This window comes from Paroedura picta, chromosome 4, assembly GCF_049243985.1.
Source record: "Paroedura picta isolate Pp20150507F chromosome 4, Ppicta_v3.0, whole genome shotgun sequence".
NCBI lineage: Eukaryota > Metazoa > Chordata > Lepidosauria > Squamata > Gekkonidae > Paroedura > Paroedura picta.
In genome coordinates, this window is record NC_135372.1 from 53,456,738 (window position 1) to 53,481,168 (window position 24,431).

Genomic DNA, 24,431 nt, shown 5'->3' on the forward strand with positions numbered 1-24,431 from the left:
TGTTTAAATGGCCTGAACAGCCGAATTGAACCAACAACAGTTCGGTAAATGTTCAGGTGCTTGAACTGGGGCAAGTTAGTCCCAATTTTTTACTTGTGAACTGGTTTGTGCCCATTCCTAAACCTCACTCCTTTTATCTGATAAATCTAATACTACTATTGCTGTCTCTATTTGTTTTTTTATTGTTGGAATATAAAATCTTGAAGATGAGATTTATCAGAGGAGGGTACATTACTGCTTAAGATATTTGACCGAAAGAGCTTTATTAGATTAAAGGAAAGTAAAAGGACGGAAAATGGCAGCTGTTTGACCTGGCCATTTTCCTTCCACTCACTTCAAAGTGAGGGAGGAGTGAAAGCAATGAGTTTAATGGCTTTCAGCCATTTTAAACCTAATAGCTGATGGGTGGACAGCCATTCCACCAGCCAATTTTGCTTCCCCCTACTTCCAAGCCATCTTCAGGCTACCTCCTGTTTGCTGTTCTCACATTTACAGCCTAGGCCTTTTCCATCATGGCTCTGAGAAGCTGGTTCCCTGAAAATATGAGGGGTTTTCCTCTTGTTGGAGATCTCTCAGAGGTGCTGAAAGGCCTGTTTGTTTGCCAGGGATTTTGATGGGCTTTGAATAACAGGCATCTTTTGGGTGGGGAAGAGAGGTGTTCAGAATTTGTTATTTTATGTTGGGTTTAACTTGTCGTGTTTTAATTATTGGTATAGGGTAAAACCAATAGAGGAGAGCACAAAGGATTGTCTGGGGCCTGGAGACCAAGCTCTCCGAGGAAAGGCCGAGGAATTTAAGAATGTTCAGCCTGGAGAAGGGACATGATGGTCTTCTTTAAGTATTTGAAAGGTTGTCACTTAGAGGAGAGCAGGAGCAGTTCCTGTTGGCAGCAGAGGATAAGACTCACAGCAGTGGCTTTAGACTATGTGTAGAATGGAACCAGCTATATATCAGGGGGGGGGAATTGTCAGAGAGTAATTAAGCTATATAATGGGCTACCTAAGAAGGTGGTGATCTCCCTCTCACTGGCAGTCTTCAAGCAGCAGCTGGACAGACACTTATCCCGTATGCTTTAGGCTGATCCAGCAATCAGCAGGAGGTTGGACTAGATGGCCTGCAGAACCCCTTCCAACTCTGTTTTAAGATCCTATGATTCTATGAAGAATGCTGAAGACTGACAAGGAAGTCCTTTATGGCTTCTGTCAAAAGCATATTAAGAAGCGCCTTCTATTTTTTGAACCTCAATAAAAAGGGAAGCTCTGCTCCATGTTAAAGGCTGAATCAAACATTTCTACAATTCATCATTTGGCACCAAAATAGTTTTAGACAAACAAACAAGTCACTCAAAAGCCCTTAATGCTACCATTTATCCCTACACTCAGCTGTTCTTAGTTATTTTTTTCCTCTCCCCACTGCTGTTTCACCATCATTTTTCTTGGACCATGTCTATGCTTGAAGACTCCAAGTAACCAGAGATCCCATATTGTTCTGTGGCCAATTAAATTTATCACCATGGGCCAGTAATTCAGTCCAGAATGAGGGTGGTGTTTTGAGTACTTGACATGTGGATGACTCCAGCCAAAGAGATCAGCGATTGGCTTCCCGTCACCACTGTTTTGTATATCTTTTCTGACCATTGCAAAAAATAGCAGGAGGGAAGATGATGATTGTCACCAAAACTGTCCTCCCCCTAACTGTGGCCTTCCAGGTATAAGATATATAGGAATGGAAAACATATTCAGTTTTGTTATGTCCTCCACAAAGAGATCACTTGTGCATCTTTCAAAGACTAAGGAAAATAGCTAGCTTTCACCTGTTAGCATCTTTTGTACAGCTGCCCAACAGTTTTATTGTTCTGTTTGTATGTTGTATGTTTGTTTTGCTTTTGGATTTTATGTGTGTGGGTAATATAGCTAAACATAAAGTGTGTCACAGTGAATGTGTGAAATTTAATGATTGACCCTAATCACATGTGAATATTTGCAACCCCAGAAGAAAGAATCTAGACTATTCTGATGACTGGCAACAACTGCTTAAATATGATTAAATCACTAGCATATATCTGAAAACTGAGGAAATACATATCTGCTTTCAAACAGTCACAAATGTATCAGAGATTCTTAAGCCTCACATAGATATGTCAACATCCACCCAATCCCAGCTGTTCATTTAATATTCCTAGACATGCATTGTCGTATGATACAAATTCTACTTTAAATTAAAAGTACATGCAAGATAATCATATTGTTATGAATCATGATAACTCTTCAAATGCTTATGGATTGAGGAAATGTCTAGATCTGGCTTTCTCAACCAGGGTTTCATGAAACCCTGGGGTTTCTTGATGGCCCTGGAAGGGCTTCCTGAATGGATGAAAGTTAAATAATATTTAAATATTTTTAAAAATGCTGAGAATTTATTGGTTGATATGTCCATATACGGTCATGTCAACACCCCGAATGGCCAATGATGGGCCTGGAGGGGGTTGGAAGTAGGGTCCACAGCTATGCTTCCCAACCATATTCTGCATGATTGTGCCACTTCTGGGGTTTCTCTAAGCCTGTAGGATGTTTCAGGGATTTCTCAACAGTAAAGTTGAGAAGGCTAGTCTAGACAATGAATTCTGAACTTTCAGTTGGGTGATGAGCTTGCTAGATGTATCTTCTTGTTTTCATACAGCTTTTGTGGTCTCTTTGTTCATAAATAATCTTCTGTCTGTTGACAGTCGTCACTTGTGATTTCTTATCTGTTGACTGGAGTCTCAAAAGTGTCCCTTTATCTCTTTTCAGGGACCGCAGGGCAAATCGGGCCTTGCTGGACTTCCCGGTGCAGATGGCCCTCCTGTAAGTAGTACACGTTTTCTATTATTTTAAGTCACTTTTGCAGTTTCATGTTCATGAATTATGACAATTAAAGTTCATCATTGATAGCTGGAAACTTAAATCATAAAACATAGCCAGTTTCTTTATTTGAACTCTATGTTTCTATTTTTTATTTAATTTTTATACCGCCCTTCCATAGGCTCTGGGTGGCTTATGTAGAATGTGATAGGGTAATTACATAGAACATTATAACAAATATAACAATCATAATGTAACATAGCATCCAGAACAATATTTTAACAGGAACTGTAACATTGAGAAAATCCTTGGGTTGGACAGTTATGAAAGGGGGTGTCTGAGGGGGACCAACAGATGTTTTGGGATTGGTTAGCCTCAAGCAAATGCCTGATGGAGGAGCTCCCTTTTGCAGGCCCTGTGGAATTGTTTGGGCAGGGTCCTGATCTCTTCAGAGAGCTCGTTACACCAGGTGGGGGCCAGGACTGAAAAGGCTCTGGTCCTTGTTGAGGCCCAACATGCTTCTTTGGAGGATCCACAGCCAGTTGGAGGTGGCAAAGGGTAAGGCTCTTTTGGGGATATCAGGTACACTAGGCCCAGACTGCATATGAACTTGAAGGTGATTACCAAAACCTTAAGCTTAATCTGGTATTCAAATGGGAGCCAGGCGAGTTGTTGGAGTACCGGCTGGATGTGGGATCTTCATGATGTTTTAGTGAGAATCCTGGCCATAATGTTCTGCTCCTTGTTGGACTCCACATGTGAGCTGATGATGGTTAGGTACCCTCTTTCCTATAGCTCCCCTCTGTCCACAACACCAGAGGAAGGAAATCAGCCATTTGAGGGCTGTTCCCCATATCCTGGCATCAGTGAATCGGTGAGCTAGGAGCTCATGACTGACTGTGTCAAACGCTGCTGACAGATCTAGTAGTACAAGCAGCGCTGATCCACCTTGATCTAGCTGGTGTCGGACGTCATCCATCAGAGAGACTAGCACTGTCTCTACCCCATGGCCAGGCTGGAAACCCGACTGAAATAGTTCAAGAGCTCAAGTTTCTTCCGGGAATGCTGATATTTTGTCCGCAGCAGCCCTTTCTAGTCTTAAGTTTGTCTGAAATGGCAGGTAAGAAATTGGAGCTATTATGAAGCTGAAAACATTCAAATATATAACTTCCTTATTCTAGTACAAATTCAAAGGGATTTAATAAAAAATATCAGGAGAGGACTAAATTAAATATTAGACTATATTTATGCTTGCATGCAAAACCTCTGCATTCTTTTAGGGAATTTACAGTGTAATTCTAAGAGTATTTTACCGGGAGTAAGCCCCATTGATTGTGAGGAGTCCTTTGGGTTGCTCTGTTAAAAACACAACTTTCTGGTGCTAATAACTGCCATTCAAAACTAACAAAATAAAATTAATGCAGTTGATCAAAACCACATATCTTCTGGCATGTTCCTCCAATTCTTGGCCGACACACACCTTGCTTGTTCAGAAGAAGCAGTCGCTAAATGGATATAAATATATCTCACACATTTGAAGCTGTGATGCCTCCCCTTGCTTGCAAAAGTGATTTTACTACTTGTGAAATCAGAATTTTCCCTGCATGTGTCATGGCTTGGCAGCCTGCGCTGTTGTTAGGGATGATCAGGATAGCAATCATGACACTTCAGTGCAAAAGAAAAGTGATTGAATGATTGATTGGCTTTCTATATTCTATGAGGTTATAGCACTTTAGTAGGAAGGAGATCATTGCTCAGTCAGAGTTCATTCTTTGCATGTACATGGTCCCGATTCAGTTGCTAGTCTCTCCATGTAGAGGAGTTTTAGACATTTGGGATGGGAAAGAGCTCGGGAAAGCTACTGTCCGTTGGTGTATACATCCGTGGACTATATGCTCTGGTAATGTTTAGAAACTTCAGTGGAGCAAGCTTCTGCAGATGGTAAAGTGATAGCTGACGACCATGCACATATCACCCCAGTGTCAAAAGGTCTCCGCTACTTTCACTTTGTTTCTGAACTCAATTGAAGTGCTAATTGTTACTTTTAAAGCGTTAAAAGTATTTAAAAGCATAAAAAGTATTTAAAACAAGCATAAGATCAGCATGAAACAAAAGTCAATGGACTAAAATGATCTTTACAAAATAGACCTCAGATGAAAGAATGGTTAGGGGAAGGGAAGGAAGAAAGGCAGAAAGAAAGGAAGAACACAAGTACTGGATTTTAAAAAGAACCTTTAAAATAATTGAGTTTTATACCAAATAAATTGTCATAGTATGGGGATCTCACCCTCTTCCCTCTCTCACATGCAGGATTTATCCTCTGTTTTCCCTTCCTTTCTGGTTGAGCATCTATTTTCTTCTTATTTGAAAGTTTATAGCTGTCTGACCCACCTTGTGACATTATGATAGTTTTATGCTTGCTCAGCCCAGGAACTTGAGAGAAATGACAAGATCCCACTCTTAAACTTTTACTTCTGAAAAGCACATGAAAGGCTTTTGAAAATTCAAAAACAAACAAAAATATTTTATTTAATAATGCGGAGGGGGAAAGGTCGGTTTGAATCAGGGCTAAAATATCTGAGAGGAATCAATTATAACTCTAAAGTAACTTAGTAAATTCACAAACCCCAGTTCATATGTTCTCAGCGAATAAGAATTTTAAGTTTTTCATGAAGTCTTAGAATCTTTGAGATGAGAGGCTTTAATTTCAGTGTCTGCTAGACACTCTTCAGGTTTAGAAGGCAGGAATACACTACCAATTACCCCAATTCTTTCTCTAAACAAACCAGGGATCACTGCACTCTGTAGAGCTATGTCCCTTTTTAACTGGGCAGGGAATTCCTTCTCTAAACTAGAAGCTATTTCCCCTTTCTCTGGCCTGAATGGAGGTCTTCAGTGAACTTCCCACTCCTCCTTTCTACCTTTCCAGTCCTCCATCAGCACTAAACTGAATTCTCTTTGACCCATAATGTACAGCAGCAACCATGCTGGGATGCTGTCAGGCATTGCATGGGGCAGCATGCCATGGCGCTTCCCTTGTACTCACGGGGGAGGGAATTCCCTGGAGTATGGGCTGCCCCAGTGTAGCACGCATGCACGCAAATGCCAGGGATGGAAAGCCCGACATGCTGCCTGGAGGCAGTAGCAGTGAAGAGGGGAGAGGGGGAGGGAGTATGGGAAGTGGGGGAATGGGGCCCCCGCCACATAATGGTGGGGAGTGACATGCTGCTCTCCGACCAAGGTGGGGGTGGAGGGACTCCCCGGTCAGCTCCTTGGCTCTGCAGAGCCAACAGAGGTATGCAGTGTCCCTCCAGGGACACAGTAGGTTGAGTGAAGGGCTGGGCCAAAAGTCCCAGCTCTTCCGCTTATGCACGGCGCTGGCCCAATCCAGCCCCTGCTGGCACCCGTGGCATCTAGGGAACATGGAAGATTCCATGTTGCCTTGTCATGGGTCTTCTGGAGTGCTGTGCTGGGCCAGGGCTGCATTTCAGGGCTGCCCTGCTGCTGCCATCCTGGATTTCCAGCCCTGTGTATAATGGATCTTTAGCAGCCAATTCCGATTTCTTTCTTCTCAATTTATGTTTCCCAATAAATCCATTTGAGCAGCCTGTCTCTCAAAGCTTCTCTAGCTCTGTGAGGCATTAACCATTCGCAGTCCATTACATGTTTATACAGTACTTATGAGCTTTAAAAGCACAGTCCATCACACATGGCTTCCTTCAAAGAATACTAGGAGTTTGGTTTTGAAGGTGTTTTTAAGAATTGTGCTTTCATCAGTAACTCCACTCACAGAAATACAGTTCTAGGGTTCCCTGAGGAGAGCTATTACTGTAAACTGAATTCACTCCTGTAATTTTTGCAAGCAGAAATAAAATAGACTAGAGAAGTGCACATATGCAGATGAATTAATGGATGGAGGACACAATCCAACATATGTCTTAGAATGAAGGAGTAAAAGGGATAGAAGATTTTGGCTGATACATCAGGACATTCTGAGGCTCACTGGAATTTTAAGCAGTTATACCCTTTTCAATCCACTAAAGTCCATGGACTTAAATGGGTGTAACTGCATAGGATTTCACTGTGAGTCACAAGAAAAAAATAATAATGATACTTTGAAAGTTGCTATATGTATAACCGAATAAAAGATTTATTCTTCACTTCTGCTGCATGTGGATTTAGCTCAAATGGAATCCTCCTCCAGCGTATTGATTTCTACAAGCTATAAAATATTTCCATTACTGTTTGCTTTCATTTTGTTGTGTCATAACCTTAATGGTGTGCTTAGCGTAATTTTCGATGACAGATAAAAATAATCAATTCACATCTTCTAGAGAAAATGCATTGAATTAGGAAACTCTTGAGTGCTTTATATGCTCTTGTGTTATTTTTCTCAAGTGATTTGGACCTGAAACAAAACATCAGCTTCAAGAAATGAATAGCAATTCACAATTCTAAGGAAAATCACTGAAGAGAAGTAATGCCGTCAAAGTGATTAGATTAATCTCTTGATTGATTCACCATAGCTTTTAAAAAAAGCTGTTGAGATTTCCACATGAAATGTAATGTTGCAGTTTTCTTCTAATTGCCATAGAAATCATATTTTGTTGTTAGGGTAGAATTAGGCTCATGGGTTCATCAAAAACTGCACCCTGTGTCTTCTCCACCAGTGTCTAGTGCATGATGTGACATCATTAGGGCTGAATATGAACCTAAATATTCCAGTTTGATTCATGGTGGTCCCAAACAGAACAAAAAATGCCCAGAATGAAACCACCCAGTTCAGATCCACCTTTCCCATGGCTTTGGTTTGCTATGTCTGAGAGGAAGCGGGGATGTGAGGGGGAGTTTGCTCATGTGCATTTCGCTTCTCCCTGCTTGGAAGTCGGGGAAAGTGAAACTGACTGTGGAATGGCTTGCAGCTGTTTAACAGGTCAGCTGTGGATCTGTGATGCTCAGCTGTTAGATTTAAATGGCGCAAACAGCCAAACCAGACAAAAGGCTGGTAAATGTTCAGGAAAGATGTCTTCCCTGAACATTGGTTCATGCCTATACCTAGACAGCATCATGTTGCAAGTTGTGACCAGCAGAGAGGAGGAGGAGTGAAAACTCACAATACAGTGACATTATGGCACTCATTTACTACATTATGAAAAAGGGGGAAAGACTCATGACTGCTTCTTTTGTAGCCAGATGCTTTATTCTGACCCTAGCATTTTCTATAGTAGCATGAGCCGAGTGGGAAACCAAATAGCTTGTTCTTATACAACTTAATGCCCATTTTTAACTATGGACTGTATTCCTTGTATTTTAACTGATTTTGTTTAGTGATATGGACATATTTATTTTAATTGCAGAGTGGTATTAGTCTGTTGCATCAATATTATACGGCAGCTTAATAACACCAAGTTTTTAAGATACTACAGGACTCTGACATTTATTGTACCAACTTTTATTGGTTCTGTATCACTTTCACTGTCTTGGCTTCTCTCAAGAATCCAATAAACTGTGGCTTGGTGAATTACTGAAAATTCTGATAATAAATCTTCAGCTGTCCTTAGCAGAACTTTAAAACAGGGATCCGTGGGAAGAGGGAATTTCTATTAAACTGGTTTGTGTATGTTGTTCAGTTTAGTATATTGCCTATCATTCTTTCTCTCTTTTTAATTTTTTTTTTAATATCAAAAATGTTTTTGAGAACCATTCTGCTTTTGTTTATATGTGAACTGCATGCAAGTCTCATACATCTACATAAAGTTGCTAAAAATGTGTTTTTCCTATATGTTTTGTAAATAGGGTCACCCAGGCAAAGAAGGCCAGTCAGGAGAGAAAGGTGCCTTGGTATGTTTATGTTTGTGTGTGTGTATAACCTTCTTCCACTGAGAGGAAGAAGATGCCTGGTACATCCTAAATGAAGGGCCTAAAAGAGCTGTGAAGATAATTTGAATCACAGGACCAATCTGGAATTAATTCTCTTGCTTCAGTAGCTATTAATCTTGGATATACACACTATTTCAGAGCTAGGTTGAGAAACTCCAGAAGTGGTGTGATCATGCAGAATATGGTTGGGAACCATAGCTGTGTAAATGCCCACATGGGGACCCTCCCCTTCCTACTCCCTCCAGGCCCATCATTGGCCATTTTGGAAAGGGTGAGTGTGTTGATATGACCATATACGGTCATATCACCCAATTAATGTTTAACATATTAAAAATATATTACAAATCAATTAACTCCCACCCATTTCTGCTAAGCATTTGCCACTTCTACATTTCCACTCTTAGGTGAAACATCTTCAGCTGGCTGGTGACTTCCCCCTAGTTATATCCTAGTTACCCTTTGCCAGATTTTCCTGTGAGAATTTAAGATTTGAATTTGATCACTGGGAAGATTAAACTTGGTTAAATGACATTTGAACATGTACTGTCTTTTAGGGCCCCCCTGGTCCTCAAGGTCCAATTGGTTATCCTGGTCCTCGTGGCGTAAAGGTATGCATACATAATGTTTTTAATTCACTTTTAATAGTCATTTTCTTTTTTATGTTGAAACTATTGCTTAAAAACCTGGTAACTTTTTTGTTGCTGCACTTTTCTAATAGGGCGCAGATGGTGTTCGTGGTCTAAAGGGTGGAAAAGGTGAAAAGGTAACCCTTTAATGGCTTTTGATTTTTATCCACTGTTTATATGTTTTCCTTAAAGAATGTCGGCAATGATAAAATCGCGACAGGATGCTATCTAAATAGCTATGACTCTAATTGTTGGAACAAGAAATGTATAAAATATTCTACTAGATCTGCATATAATTTCTCCATTGCAAACCAAAAAAGAAAACTGGAATCAGTCCAAAATTACAGGCATTATTGGGCTTCAAGACAAACCTTGTCCCCATTATTTGATAATCTGCCATTGGTTAAGAATAACTGGAATATTCTAAAACTATAATGGTGGATTAGGCTAAAATCTCTCTGTAACAATTTCAGTGGGAATTTTGTCACTTAATTCAATGGTGTGTGTTTTAGACTGAGTGTAGAAATGTCAGATGTGGAGAATGAATAGAATTCTTGTTCTTTTTCTAAACAAGGCTAGCAATGTTTAATAGACTGGCATGTTACCAGAACAGATCTGGAACATTAAAATTCACCTGGCAACTGATCTAGACACCTGTGGCAACATTTTCCCACTGTAGCTAGTATACTGACTATGGCAGCAGTGGTCAAAATAATTGGTCAAGGGACTGTACACTTCCAAGCTAAACTTCTTAGGGGCTAGGATCATCCCCTCCTGATATGACATCATCCCATTGGAGCAACTTCATTAGACTATATCTATCCTTCTGTTAGAAGGAGCATCTGCCAGCACAAAATGAGAAAACATCTCAGAGCAAGAGGACATTTTCCTCTTCCAAATGGCATCTTCTCACTGAGAGGTGGACTTCAGTGTTGCTGTTGAACTGTCATTGTGTGTTCAGTCTTGAATTGTGTGTCCTGAGTTGCAACTACTGAGCCACCTGATAGCACACTATTATAATAGCAGTTTCTGAAGAAATGTCTCCATGCCCTCTGCATCAGCACAGCATCTCCTGGGACGTTTCTCGTTTTTTTGTGCTAGAAAAGTGAGATGCTATCTTCCACTCAGAAGTAACTTGCTGTTCTTAGTAAAGCAAGGTGCATCAAAGGATGAACAAAAGCTCTGCATTACGTTTGGTTATTAATTATGTCAAGGGAGGGAAGGCAGCATGGGATAGCCCAATCTCATTAGAACTTGGAAGCCAATTGGGGTTGGTCCTTGAATGGGAGACCACCAAGGATGGCTGCAGAGGATGACAATGACAACCACCTCTGCTTCTCATTTGCCTTGAAATCACTTGCCGAAGTTGCCATGAGTTGATTGCAACTTGACAGCACTTCACACACGTATTTATGTGAATAGATTGGTTCTCTGTTTCTGTAATATTGGCAGTGTAGAAAAATATGAGACATTTCCTTTGGCTTAATGAGAATTCCTCATCTCTCCATCTCACTGTCCACCCACCCCTTTTGCTCCTGCATAAGAAAGGTCAGCAAATATCACCCAACCTTCTGTAATGAGAATTCTCATGTTGGATTCAATCCATTGTTGCATAGTATTTATAGGTAATTTGTGGCATTTATGTCTACCGTGTGTGTGTCATTTATATGCATAATGTCTACATATAATTTAGTGGCACACAAGTAATATTAACACAAAATATACTTGAAAGGAAAACATTTATGAGAAAACAAGAAATGACATGATAAGAAAATCATGGACTCATTTTGCACAAGGGATAAATTACATTGAGATGGGGATTTTCAGGTTGACTAGAATATTCAAAATAATCTATACTCTTTTGGTTTCACTGTTTCTGCGCAATCTTCAAGTTCCAGGGCATTCAGGGATAAATGAGATGCAAGTGAGACTTGCTGAACTGCACACCACTTCTTAATTGACACCACATTCTTCACAGTGCCAAAAACCCAAGGGCTGTTCTGTTTATTCAGAGACATGTGGGTTGAGATGCTGCTGGCAGGCTCAAAAGAAGCATTCCACCTGGCTGGTCCCACTGGAACTATTGCTGAGCAAATGTTTGGGAAGTGGTGCTGTCCAGATCAGCAGCAGCATGCAAGATCCAGGTGGTAGAATTTGGCAAGCTTCATGTGGCCAATTCATCCCCAAATGAATCTTGCTTTTAGTAGTCCTTTCCTATAGTAATATACTTCACTGTGAGACTTCTAGGATATGTCCTTCATGTCCTGGCATCATAATTTGTGGCTTGAAAGGACCTTGTGCATTTTATAGACATAGGTGGGCAAAACACGAGATCCCATAGGATTCTTCCTGACTTTGGTATTAATGAGGCATCACCTGTGTTTCTTTCTTGAAACCGAATATTTTCTTTGGTTGAATAAAAAAAATCACTGACTCATTACAATGGTATCCTTTAACTTTCTTTTGTATGCACACCTTTGCCATATATGGTGGCCTGTATGCCAGGCAGGGATTGCCTGGGTGATTGAACAGAGCAGCAAAATAATGTTGTTTTAGCCTTTAGTTAATAATGGGAAAGGAGACATTTCTGGCCAGAGGAGGGTACAAGCTCTAGACAGCTCTAATAATAAAGTGCAAAGCTCTTAACATTGCCTTAACAACAGATGCTGCTTGCTATCAATCTTTCACATTTGCTTGGCAGCAAGCAATATAACTTCTTTTCATAAATCACTCTGAAATGCACAACGATTTCAGTAAACCACTTTGGTCCTGGCTTATTCTGTTGACAGTCCGTTTTCCTTAGGAATGATAGTATGTCTCAGTACCACCTTGTTTGTACTCACCTTTCATGGGATTGTTAATTAGCCTGCTAGTGGCTCAGTGGCTGGAGCTAGACCCTGAAACAACTTTATCAGGCTCTTAGTGGCCCTGCCAAAAAAAATTTCATAGTTTCATATATAAGAATGTAAATATACAAGTAAGGTACCCACAAAAACATATCCTCTCTCAAATATTTCTTTCCACATTCTGAATGTTCCATAGTCCCTTCCCTTTCCTGCTTCCTTCTTCCCACCCACTTGCCAGCTTAACTTTATCTGTCCCTGTCTTCAGTTTTCCCTCTTTCTGTCCTCCTGGCAGCCTTCACCTATGGACAATATGGCTGAGTTGCATGATGCCTTCTACTAGGCTGGGCCAAGCTGCATGGTGTTACCTGGGCTGGATCCAATTGCAAGGTGGGGAACCTGCAAGGACTTACAAGGGTGGGGGAGAACCTGATTTACATGTATCCTCCTCCCTACACAATTTTCTTTTCCTCTACTGACAGCCTTCTTATCCTGAACGTTATCAGTAATAGTATTAGTATTATTTAATTAAATTGCTATACCGCTCTCCCATAATGGCTCAGGGCAGTTTATGTACAAGTAAAATTAACACTAATTAAAATCAACATAATAGTAACAACATTTACAATATAAAAAGTAGTCAGTTCAGCAGCATTTAAGTCATAACAGCCTCCAGATTAATCACTGTCCATAAATTTCCTGACTAAATGTCCCCCTATGGAGGTGTTGTAGGGGAGGGCCATAGATGTCTAGTCCCCCCAATCTCCCTCCCACTGACCTTTTATCTGGCTTTGTCTTTGCTACTTATTTACTTTTCATGTATCCCAATTTTCTGCCCAGTGACTCCAAGCAGCTTACACTTCTTCTCTTTCCCATTTTATCCTCACAACAGCCCTATGAGGTAGGTTAGGCTGAGAGTGTGTCATCCAAGGAGATTCTATAGCACAGTGGCAATTCAAGCCTGTGACTCCTAGACCCTAATCTGAAATTCTAAGCACTGTATCATACTGGGATGACTGCTTTTGAACTGTAGTAAGCTACTGGACACGGGTAAGTCATGTCAATCACATGATAGCCAGTTAACCATGGGTTTTGCTGGGCTTGGCCCCCATGAGTCTTCCGTCAAAGGCCCTGGAAGGTGTCTCTACCTCCTGCTGCCTTTTACTGACAGAAAGCAAAGCTTAAATGCTGGCAATACTATTGTAGTTAGCTAGCAGTGGTCACTGAGGGGCTTTTTCTTAAACTACTTGGGGAGTTAATCCCTTTTGCAGATCAGATTTTTCTGCAAACCTGGGGCTTTTCTCAGATTTGTAGAAAGATCTTTCTTACCTGTTCATGGCACAGGCTTTGGATTTAAATATTAACAAATGGGTGCACATTGAGAATTAGATGCATTGATGCAAAACAAGATTATATTATTTTGTTGTGTTTTGTATATTAGGATCCTGAGTATATGCCCTTCATAATTAATATGTCATTACTACTGGCATTTGCCAAATTCATTATAGATTCTCATCACCTCTGAAGAGGTCAGTATAGCCTCTACACAATAAAGAATGGACCCCAATTCATATTTCTCCAGTGAAAGGCTTTGTTCCCTAAATACATGTACTCTATGACTGTTTACGCACTGGAGGTTTCATGTCGGGTTGCAGGCTGGAGATTTAGTAATGGCAGGTTGCCCCACCTCTTCCTGCACCCACATGGGGGAGTATTTGGCCTGGTGGGCCTCATCCACCCCCCGATTTGTGCTCCTCTCCCTGCAACAGACAACCTGTGAGGTAGGTGAGGCTGAGAGAGCCCTGATATTATTGCTCGGTCAAAACAGCTTTACCAGTACTGTGGTGAGCCCATCATAAGGACCACCAAAACAGCTAATAAGTTAAAATGTAGATAATAAAACCATTAAAACAAACAAAAACATCATTGAAACAAGAGCTAACATCCTTTAATAAACAACAAAACATTGGAGAGGAAAGAAGATGAGGAGGAAACAAAGAAGTCCTCAACCACTGGCAGAAGATGGTATCAGAAGGGGCCAGATGAGTTTCCCCACACACTAAATGAGCCATCCCCCAGGCTGCCACTCATTTCAAACCCGAAGGCCCCTTGGAAGATCATTCCAATGTTTCCAGTGGAAATAAGTGGACATTCGTGGAAATATGTTGGTCCCAAACCATAAAGTTAGGACCAGCACCCTGAACTTTGTCTGGAAACAGATTGGAAGAAAGTGCAGATGGGCCAAGGATGGAGTGATATTATCCCTACAACCCTCTCTAGTCAAAATCTTGGCTAGAACATTATGCACCAATTAAGTTGTCCAAATGTTTTTTTAAGGACAGTTCTACATAAAGCACGCTGTAGTGCTCTTATCTACATGGAACCAGAACATACATCACAATGGGCAGATCTTTTCTGCCCAAGGAAGACCACAGCTGACTAACCAGTTGAAGCTGCTAAAATACACTCTTGGCCACTGCTGCCACCTGCTTATCCAGCAGCAGGCCTGGGTCCAAATGCATCCCTAGACTATGAACCTATTCCTTCAAGGGGAGTGCAGTTCCATTTAGTTAGCCATTGTTGGTGTTTTTAGGTTTACGTTCCAATATACTTTTGAACATGAGACTTTTGATTTAAAAAGAGATCAAAATATTAAAACCGAATGTGTAAGAAATTTCATGCAAAGAGTCATGAAGAGTCCCTTGATGAATTAAGAAATGAATGCTCATTTGCCTTAAGCACCTTTCTTATTATTCATTCTCCCTTTTAAAGTTTAACAGTAATTTAATTCAACTGTAGCAATATGTGCTATATAACTACTATATTAACTACTATATTAAAGTTATTTTGCATGTTATGATTCAGCTGTAGTGGAATTAATTATTGTATCATACAGCAATGTATCCATGGTACGTACCTTTATTAGACTATAGCATTCTTTCAGACGCTTAGTAATTTTCATTTTTCCCCGCTCTCAGGGTGAAGATGGTTTCCCTGGATTTAAAGGTGACATGGGACTTAAGGGTGACAGAGTAAGTATTTTAACCTATATTAATAAAAACCTATTCACAGCAACCTTCACTGAGGCCTAGAAAAAGAAACTAAAGCAAAGCTAGACCCTTGAATGGACAGACATATGCAGAGGGAGGGAGGCTTTCTCAGTGGTTGGAGCCACCAACAGGGTTATCAGGCACCCATTATGGGTGTCTGATTCCCCCATCCCCCTTCTATCAGATATGCCCACTGCAAGATCTCTATCCACTTATATTCTAGTCATACTTAATCATCATTGTGTGTTTTCTTTGAAATCATATATTACTAGATAAAAGATTATGGCAGTTGATACTGAAATCAGACGCTGTGACATCCCTTCACTGTTTGCAACACGCTAAAAGGTTGTTCTCATTGGTGTAGGAAATCCTGTTTTTTTAATGTCTGTGAAGGACATTTTATGGGTGGATCATTCTGTGTGAATGGATCCAGCTGCTGTCTTCTGAGAGAAAATGTCTCAGAGCCAATTGTTATGATCAGTTAATCTCAAAAGCCGCAATATCTTTTGGGGAAATAAATAAGAATCCACTTCATGAGGTGTGACTATTAGTGTGTGTGTGTGTGTGTGTGTGTGTCTATACGTACATATGTATGTATACACACATGTATAAAGAAAATTTTATATTTATACTTTTAAATTTGATATTCGTACTTTTGAAATATGTCACAGTACAATTTTCTATGGTAATTAAGCTAAATCAGTTTTTAAAAGTTGCAGTTTGATAGGAAATAATTGTTGCATACATTTCATTTTTTTCCTTTTGGCATTATCCCAGGGAGGGCACATGGTTTAAAAATATATGAAATGTTTATGTCTCTAACCCAGGGGTAGTCAACCTGTGGTCCTCCAGATGTTCATGGACTACAATTCCCATGAGCCCCTGCCAGCAAATGCTGGCAGGGGCTCGTGGGAATTGTAGTCCATGAACATCTGGAGGACCACAGGTTGAGGATCCCTGCTCTAACCCATGGAAGAATTGCTTACCCTTAGGGTTTCATCCAGATCTTTGATAATCTCTCTGTGAAGGGCAGTGTAGATTTTTACATCCCATATTTACACCTTTTTTTTTAAGGGTGAAGTTGGTCCCCTTGGTCCTCGAGGAGAAGATGGTCCTGAGGGTCCCAAAGGCCGTGCAGGCCCAACAGGAGATTCAGGGGGGCCTGGTCTAGCTGGAGAAAAGGTTAGTAATCTGCTAATGGGACTTTTTCTTAGAATCAAGTCACAGCATAGAACTCTTTCATATTTGCAACATTTGCTTCCATGTACTAATGATCCCCACAAAATTGCAAAATATCTTGCCAACTGTTAGCAATGTTATGAACCAAGAAAGCCAATGTTATCATGATGGAAGGATAATCAGAATGCAATTAACTTTAGTTAAATTGCAGTTTCACTAAAATAAGAATACATGGCCGTTATTTTTCTCCCACACATTTAAGTAAATTCCTGTTGATCTTTTTTCAGGCTGAAAACATGGAAATACAGCAACAAAAACAGAATTAGATCCAAGGGTGGACTAATAATTTAATTAGATACATAGAGGAGAAGGAAGCAGAGATGGGGATAAACAGGGAAAAAATATATTCAGCTATGTGCTTTTAGGCTTGGTTTCAGTATGGAATGGTAGCCAAAGAGGGTGGGCCAAAGGCTTCGTGGGAAAATGTGTGATGTATACGCAACACTGACAATGTTAACTCTCTAAGACCATTTTAAGTATTTTAATGAACTCTTTGTCTTCAGCCTTATTGCCTTTGATAGCATATATGCCTTTATTTTTATAAAAATAAAATCATACCTTCAATAATTAGCTTTTGTGCTGGAAAACAACCTCTCAGACAATTCAAGAGGAAGAGAAAATGTTTTGTGTGTTATTTGCTTCATTCTTTGGATTTTTGAAGAATGGCAAAGCCAAGCTGCTTTTGAAACTTATAAAGTGGTTATCTGGTGCCTCAGCTGTTGGAATGGCAGAAAGATTAAAATGATAAGAAATCCCTTTGGCTCACATAAAGAGATGAATTGAGTCCTACGAGTAACTTTTAAATGAGGGGGAAGGCTATTTGAATAGACGTATAACTTAGCTGTTAGGAAACACTTGAACAATGAATGAATATACTTTTCTATTCCAGGGCAAACTTGGTGTTCCAGGATTGCCAGGATATCCAGGAAGGCAAGGACCAAAGGTAAAGGAGAATTGTATAGCACTGCAGGCTAGATATGCTAAGAACAGTGTGTTAGTTCCTTATATATCTTGGAACAATAATTCATAGAATCATATCATTGGAAGGGGCTATACAGGTTGTCTAGTCCAACCCCCTGCTCAATGCAGAATCAGCCTAAAGCATCAATGAATTCACAACATTTGCACATGCAAATGTATAGTATCTTTATTGATATGCAATTTTCATGATAATTTTTCAATGGAAAGGTGGTGCAATATACTATCTCAATTTTGGCATCTTCGTCATGATGATTATATTGACATGTTATTATCTAGTCAAGCTCTGGGTCTGGAATGTGGCTTCAAATGAGTTACAGCAGACTGTGTAAGGGAATAATCATAGAATCATATCATAGAATCATAGAATCATAGAGTTGGAAGGCCATCTAGTCCAACCCCCTGCTCAATGCAGGATCAGCCCTAATCTATAGCTTGGTGATGAGAATTCTAAATATTAACTTAATATTTTCTTATAACATCACTTGCTCACAAAATATTCAGATGACAGAACAATTTCTGCATCTGGAATATACTTGCAATATACTGCATTTTATCATTTACTAAGATTGACATTCCACTAAGGTATTCTGACTCAGGGCTGCTGAATGTGTAGCCTGCCTCCACAAAACTCCACCCAGATCCAGTCCAGGCATCATGTGAAAGAAAATTGTATGACCTGAGTTCTGTGATTACTGTCTTCCCTTCTTTGAGACCCTATTCTGGTTCATCAGGGCTTTTTTTGGGCTTTTGACTTGGTTCAGTTTGCTTTTCTAGGAGACCATGGCAGTGGGGCTGGAGGCAACAGTCCCCATGGACAGTTGTCCACATGCAATTCCTCATGGATCAACAATGGACATGCATATGTAGCAGCATTTACAAATGAAATAATAGAAATCATTATTTCTTCATTCTTTCTGTTGGTATTTTAAATGTAAATTTGAAATATGTGGTTGATCTGTGAGGTTTATTCAAATTGAGCTACAGTTTCCACTTTCACTGTTTGCTTTTGTTTGCCTAATTTTAGTGTCCCATGCGAGGAAAACACTTGTGTTCATTAGAACTGTGGGAAACAAAACTTCTGTTGACAATCTGTCCTTCACTGATTATTTTGGAAATTGTCCCAGGAATACGCATGTGAGAAACTTAACATCAGAATTGGCAATCTATTTAACTTTTCCAGGGCTGTTCCTATAAGCAGAATCTAACAAAAGCTTCAGAGTTAAATCCCAGTATCAAATTTTTTTTTTCAAAATTTGGCAAGGATGATCAGTTCTGTAATGATAATCAGTTTTTTTCCCCACATGTGTTTTCATTTCAGATTCAGCTCTGTTATGATATGATCTTGTGTTATTAAACTGAAGGGTGTGTTGGCATAGATTTTGGGCACAGCCTCCTAGGAAATTTTCCTATCAGGATCCTATCAGGATTAATACAATGATCCAAACTCCTGATACAAAGTTGCTGTCAGATACTTGGTTAAGGGGAACATTGACAGGAGGTAATTATGCCAGTGTTCTGAGGGTCAGACGGAGGGGATTTATTCCAAAGAAAAAAGGAGACATGGTAAGCAAACCAAAGTTACCAGCACAGAGTCCCAGCTTGTTAACTGGGATTTAGGTGGAAAGATCATTATAGATACATCAGTTCATCACAAGGGAAGACATACCTAGAACAGGGATTCATATCTAGAACAGCCCTTTTATTATTTTCTTTGTGTGCATGTACACACACATATGCATTTTGTTTTATGGTATAAGAAAGAATTGTCAGCTTATCCAATAACAATATTTAAAATAGAAAAATGATAACAATTCCTTATTCATTTTTGATGCTTAATGCTTATTTTGCATAACAAATGTTGAGCCCAGGGGCACCATTAAGACCATCTAAGTTTTATTCAAGGAATGTGCTTCCGTGTGCATGCAGACTTCCTCAGATACAGTGTCTACTCACTTGAATTTATTTTGCAACTATTTTTTAATTACTTAGGTGAACTTTATTTTTTCCATAAAGGCTCTGCTAATGTGATATACTATTTATTGCTAAGAAAAGTATTCATCACAATCATTCATCTTCAGAAGTAGGTCTTTCATGCACCTGCCTTTTAACCTAAATGCCTGAGATTTCAGTCTTCTTTTTTGTCTGGCATTGCTTCAGAACCCTCTTTGGAAATTCCTAAGATCAAAGAGATCTTACATTATTCAGAAGCGTGAACAAAAAAAAGAGTGTATACTTCAAAGCAAATCTGTGGATTTCTTTTTTTTTCCAATAGAGATATCAGTATGAATTTTATTAAGCTAAATTTTCATTATGTTAAAACTGAGATGAGTTTGAAAGCTTAATATTGCCAAGGGTTTCAACTAGCCACTGGCATTAAAGTATATTGACAGCTGCAGGGTTTCATGTTATGGAGGACCTGATGTGGCCATATTATATGTACAGGTATCCTTTTACGCTGGTCCCACTGTACCAGGTGTTCATGATGCCACAGCACTGCTAACATAACTTAGTAGCATAGGAATTGCTTTAGAAATAAAAGCTAATAGAGAAATACTGACAGTAACTCCTACAGTATCTCCCTGGATAAAATCTTGGAACACAGTTAACTATTCCCTGATCAACATGTAATGCCTACATGTGAACACATGAAGCTGCCTTATACTGAGACAGAGCATTGGTCCCTTGAGACCAATATGTGTTCTTACAGGCGGCAGATATCCATGGTAAGGTAAAGGTCTTTCACATCACTTACGGTCTCTTCCTTGTAACCAGAAATAACAGAGATCAAAGCGAAGACTGAGCCACAGCCCTCCCCAGCCGCACCACTCTGCTTCCATAGCACTGTAAGAAGTCTGTAAGAAGGAACCAGAATGCATCACCATCAGAGTTTTCTTGGCCTTGTGATTAGGAAGGCTGGTGTATAGACACATACTATGGGTAAGGATGTCCATGATGCCATGGTGCCACATAGGGTTCCACACAGACAGTGTTTAGAACAGTACAAACTACATATTTGTATTGATGTTTGGATGGAAAAAATCTTTTCTTTTCTTTTCTTTTCTTTTCTTTTCTTTTCTTTTGCACTGTAGAGAGCTAGGGTACATGACACCAAAGACCAGTGCACATTATAAGAATAAGGGTGCCAGAGGCAATACCAAGTCCAGTAAGGGTTGGGTGCTTTGGCTGCCACAGCACCCAACTCTACCAGTAATCTTCCTAGACAGCCATTCCTCTGTGCTTATTTAGTTGATGACCAGTATGTGCTAGCCTTTTCCCCCTCTTCTGATCTCTGAGCTTGTCCATACTATGACATTTTTGCTTAATGCACTAGCAGTAATCATGGATGCAGTAGCAATAAGCATGGATGGAGAGGTTAAGAAAATATTGAGCTTTGGGACCTGCCCATCGTGGTGCTCCAGTGGCAAGCTGTTGTGGTGAGATGTATGAGGAACCCACCACTTGGCTATCCGTGTTATACCCCATCATAAAAATGTGTGAGATTTATAAGCTATCTTCAAAACAAGGTCATAGTTGAGGCAGCCATTTTTCTTATTCAGCGATTATCAGCAGTGGCATGATTTTAACAGAATTGCAAAGCATTGAAGGCATTCACAGAGAAGTAACCATTGCCGATGGACAATATGCCCATCAGTCAAGAAGCGTCTGAAGATATTGGAAGGCAGGGAGAAAAGTAGTCACAGCTCCACATATAGGACAGCTTATTGCTGCTGTTGTAGGCCTCATATAGACCGTTTATGCACTCGAGGTTTCATACTGGGCTGCAGGCTGGAGTTCTGGCAGGTTGCCACATCTCTTCCTGCATCCACATGGGGGGAGCATGTGGCCTGGTGTGCCTCATCCACCCCTGATTTGTGCTCCTGCACAGGAGCTAGGGCAGTGAAGTTCACAGTGCATAAATGGTCATAGTCTTTTACCATGGAAGGATATCTTATAACAAATGACTAATGTCAGTGACAACTGATAAAACAGATGTTTGCCCCCTTCCCAATTATGATGAATAATCAGAAAAAGGAAAATGAGAATGGGAGAACAGTTACGGAAGGCATCTGTCTAACAGCAAAATAGTAGCAAGGCTTCCCACGTGTTACCTGTCTACTTACTGTATGCATGTTGCCAAAATGATATAGAGTGAACTCCAAATTTGATAATAAAAAAATACAGAAGCAGTCTCCATATTGGTGATGGTGAATATGGATTGGCCCTTTATAGCTTTGGGCCATATGATTAAGCCCAGTATCATGAGTCCTCTGCTTCTGTGGATTTCTGAGATCTTCTTGTAGGAGTTATTTAAGTAACATAAGAACTCTTTGACCATATAGGATGAGCCTATGTTTGGGTTTCTTTCTTGTACTTTCAACATCCTTCAGGAAACTGTGGCAATATAAATTTGGGGAAGATTTTGTAGCATAGCCTTAATTTTCCAACATCATCTGAATGAACCACACATGTCACAATAGATCCTGGCCTCTAAACGTGGCATCACTATATAAGGATGGTAATTCTGGGCTTAACTGCATTGTGGAAGACTGCAGAAATCTACCTACTCCTCACAGAATTACTGTTTTTAAACAGCTCCAACATAACTTCTGGTCTACTGACTCATTATGCAAACATTCCTCTATGGCTAGTAGACTAGTTTCATTTACAAAGTTATTAATGAACATTAAGCATTCTTACATTTGGGGTGGTATCTCATGTTCCCTGTAGAAATTCCATAACATGAATTCTTCAGCAGTCAGGATAACAAATATTTTGTATGAGTAAAACATACTGAGTTAATTTCTAAGCAAGAGCATTCTCCTCTATTCTTTACTATTGTTCTGTAATCAAAGCCAGTTAGGGTTTTTTTTTATAAAGCAGTATCTTAAGTACCCATTAAGAAAACAAATTGCCTACAATTCTTTGTTATTACACCTATGAATTTCATATAGAACTATTGCATGCATACTTACAAGTTATTGTTTCATTAGCAAAGTAGCCCAAACATAACCATAATGATTAAAGGAGATTAGAAGTGGTTTTCTTGTGAAACTCTCATCATTCTATTCCAAGAAGCTGGGGGAAAAAACCCTTCTCATGTTCACGAATACTGTGGATAAAGCTTTAGAGCTACTGGACAAAGACAAGAGCTGTGACTTTTACACCATGCTTTTCACTACCCAAAGGAGTCCCAAAGTGAGTTACAAACACCTTCTCCTTCCTCTCCCTTCAACAGACACTCTGTGAGGTAGGTGGGCTGAGAAAGATCTAACAGAAGTGCTCTGCGAGAACATCTCTGAAAGAACTGTGATTGGCCCAAGCTAGCTGGCTGCATGTGAAGGAGTGGGGAATCAATGCCAGGGCCTTTCTGCATGCCATAAATATATTGAAATGCTTACCTGTTGAAGACACTACATTTTTGACATTCTGCATGATGTCGCCAACATCCAGCATCCAAGCAGCAAACTACTAGCTACAACCTCCATTTTAAAGCACTAGCTGGGGAATCGCATAAAGTGGATTCCCCAACCTAAAAAATACAAGCTAGAGGAGAGCAACCAGCAGGTCACCAGCAAAAGAAATGTCTGGAGGTGAAAAAGTGCTATCTCCGCCTCCAATGTCCCACGCTCACATCCGCCTCCCTTCTCCCGGAGATCGTTGTTTTTTAAAAAAAAATTTAAGCAAACTACCTGGAGCAATGAATAGGCGTTCAATTGTGCAGGCAAAGCAAAAAAAAAAATCCCACTGTTTAAACACAAAGTATAATTCTCCAAAGACCCCCCCCCATAGAGTACAAAAAAAATCAGGAGGCTTGTGCAAGGGCTCAATTCAGCCACGTCGGTTGCAGCTCCCATGTATGTCAATGGCGCCCTTGACTAAAATGGGAATTTTGGCTTTTCCAACTTTTCCAGGGCCTGGAGTAGTGGGGGTTTGAGGTACAGCCTCCAAAATTTCAGGGTAGCTTTGGGAGGCTCTTTCCTGACTCCCCTCTGAATTTCAAAAGATTGGTCCAAGGGGTTGGCTTCCAGGGGCTCCCAAAGAGAATGCCCCATCCCCCCATTATAGCTTATGGAAAATCCCCTCCATAGGATATAATGGAGGGATGAAGGCACCCTCTTCAGGAGCCCCTAGAAGCTGACCCCTTGGACCAATATTTTGAAATTTGGAGGGGAATCGTCTCCTGGAGTTACCCAGAAATTTTGGAAGCTGTACCTTATACCCCCACTCCTCCAGGCCCTGGGAAAGGTGGAAAAGCCAAAATTCCCATTTTATTCAATGAAGGAAGAGGACTGGCTGCCTGGCTTGATTGATAGGCAGAAGAGAGTCGCATGTAAAGTGTGTTGCTCTATTTTACCACTTCCAGCAGCACTTGTGGAAGGGAAGTAGTTGAAAAGGTGGCAGACTGCATCAGGACTGCAAGAAGGTGAGGAATGGCCAGAGGCAGAATAATATTTAGTGCTACGCCATTCAGCTGGTATAATGCTATTTTTAGCTATGTGCAGAAATGCCCCCAATTTTCCTGATGAGAGTGCTGCTCTCAACCACTACACCACACAGGCTAGTTTGTATATCTTCAAGTGCTCTGAAACCAGTTCAGAGAAATGGGATGTCTTGCTCCGATAGATCCCTTTAGATGTATGGGAGATTATGAATGGAAGAGGAGAAGAAGCATACAAGAGAAGATCCATCTCAGTCCATCTTCCCCCCACCCCCTATCAGTCCCTTCTTCCCTAACAATTTGTTCCCATAACTGGTGTCCAGGATATATTCTTGAAAGCCATTGTAGTGTGGTGATTAGAATGTCAGATCAGTTTCTGGGAAACTCAGGTTTGAATCCCACCCTTTTCAGTTATCCTGGTGTTTGAGAAGTGAATGGATATGTTAGACTAAATATCAGAAAAGTTAGTAAGTGTGGTCTGACTGGAGGGGAGAAGTGTTTTTCCTTGGGAGGTGATGTCTTCATAGAAAGTG

The 24,431-nt window shown here is 40.2% G+C and overlaps 1 protein-coding gene across 4 annotated transcripts in view; it reads left to right on the plus strand.

The window, feature by feature from the left end:
* Nucleotides 1–24,431, plus strand: part of COL11A1 (collagen type XI alpha 1 chain) — a 272,666-nt gene that overhangs the window by 150,681 nt on the left and 97,554 nt on the right. For all 4 annotated transcript variants that reach the window (XM_077332842.1, XM_077332844.1, XM_077332843.1 and 1 more), the window contains 7 exons: nt 2,790–2,843; nt 8,637–8,681; nt 9,275–9,328; nt 9,439–9,483; nt 15,168–15,221; nt 16,314–16,421; nt 17,368–17,421. In XM_077332842.1, coding sequence (XP_077188957.1) covers nt 2,790–2,843; nt 8,637–8,681; nt 9,275–9,328; nt 9,439–9,483; nt 15,168–15,221; nt 16,314–16,421; nt 17,368–17,421 — 414 coding nt within the window. The remainder of the gene's footprint in view (nt 1–2,789; nt 2,844–8,636; nt 8,682–9,274; nt 9,329–9,438; nt 9,484–15,167; nt 15,222–16,313; nt 16,422–17,367; nt 17,422–24,431) is intronic.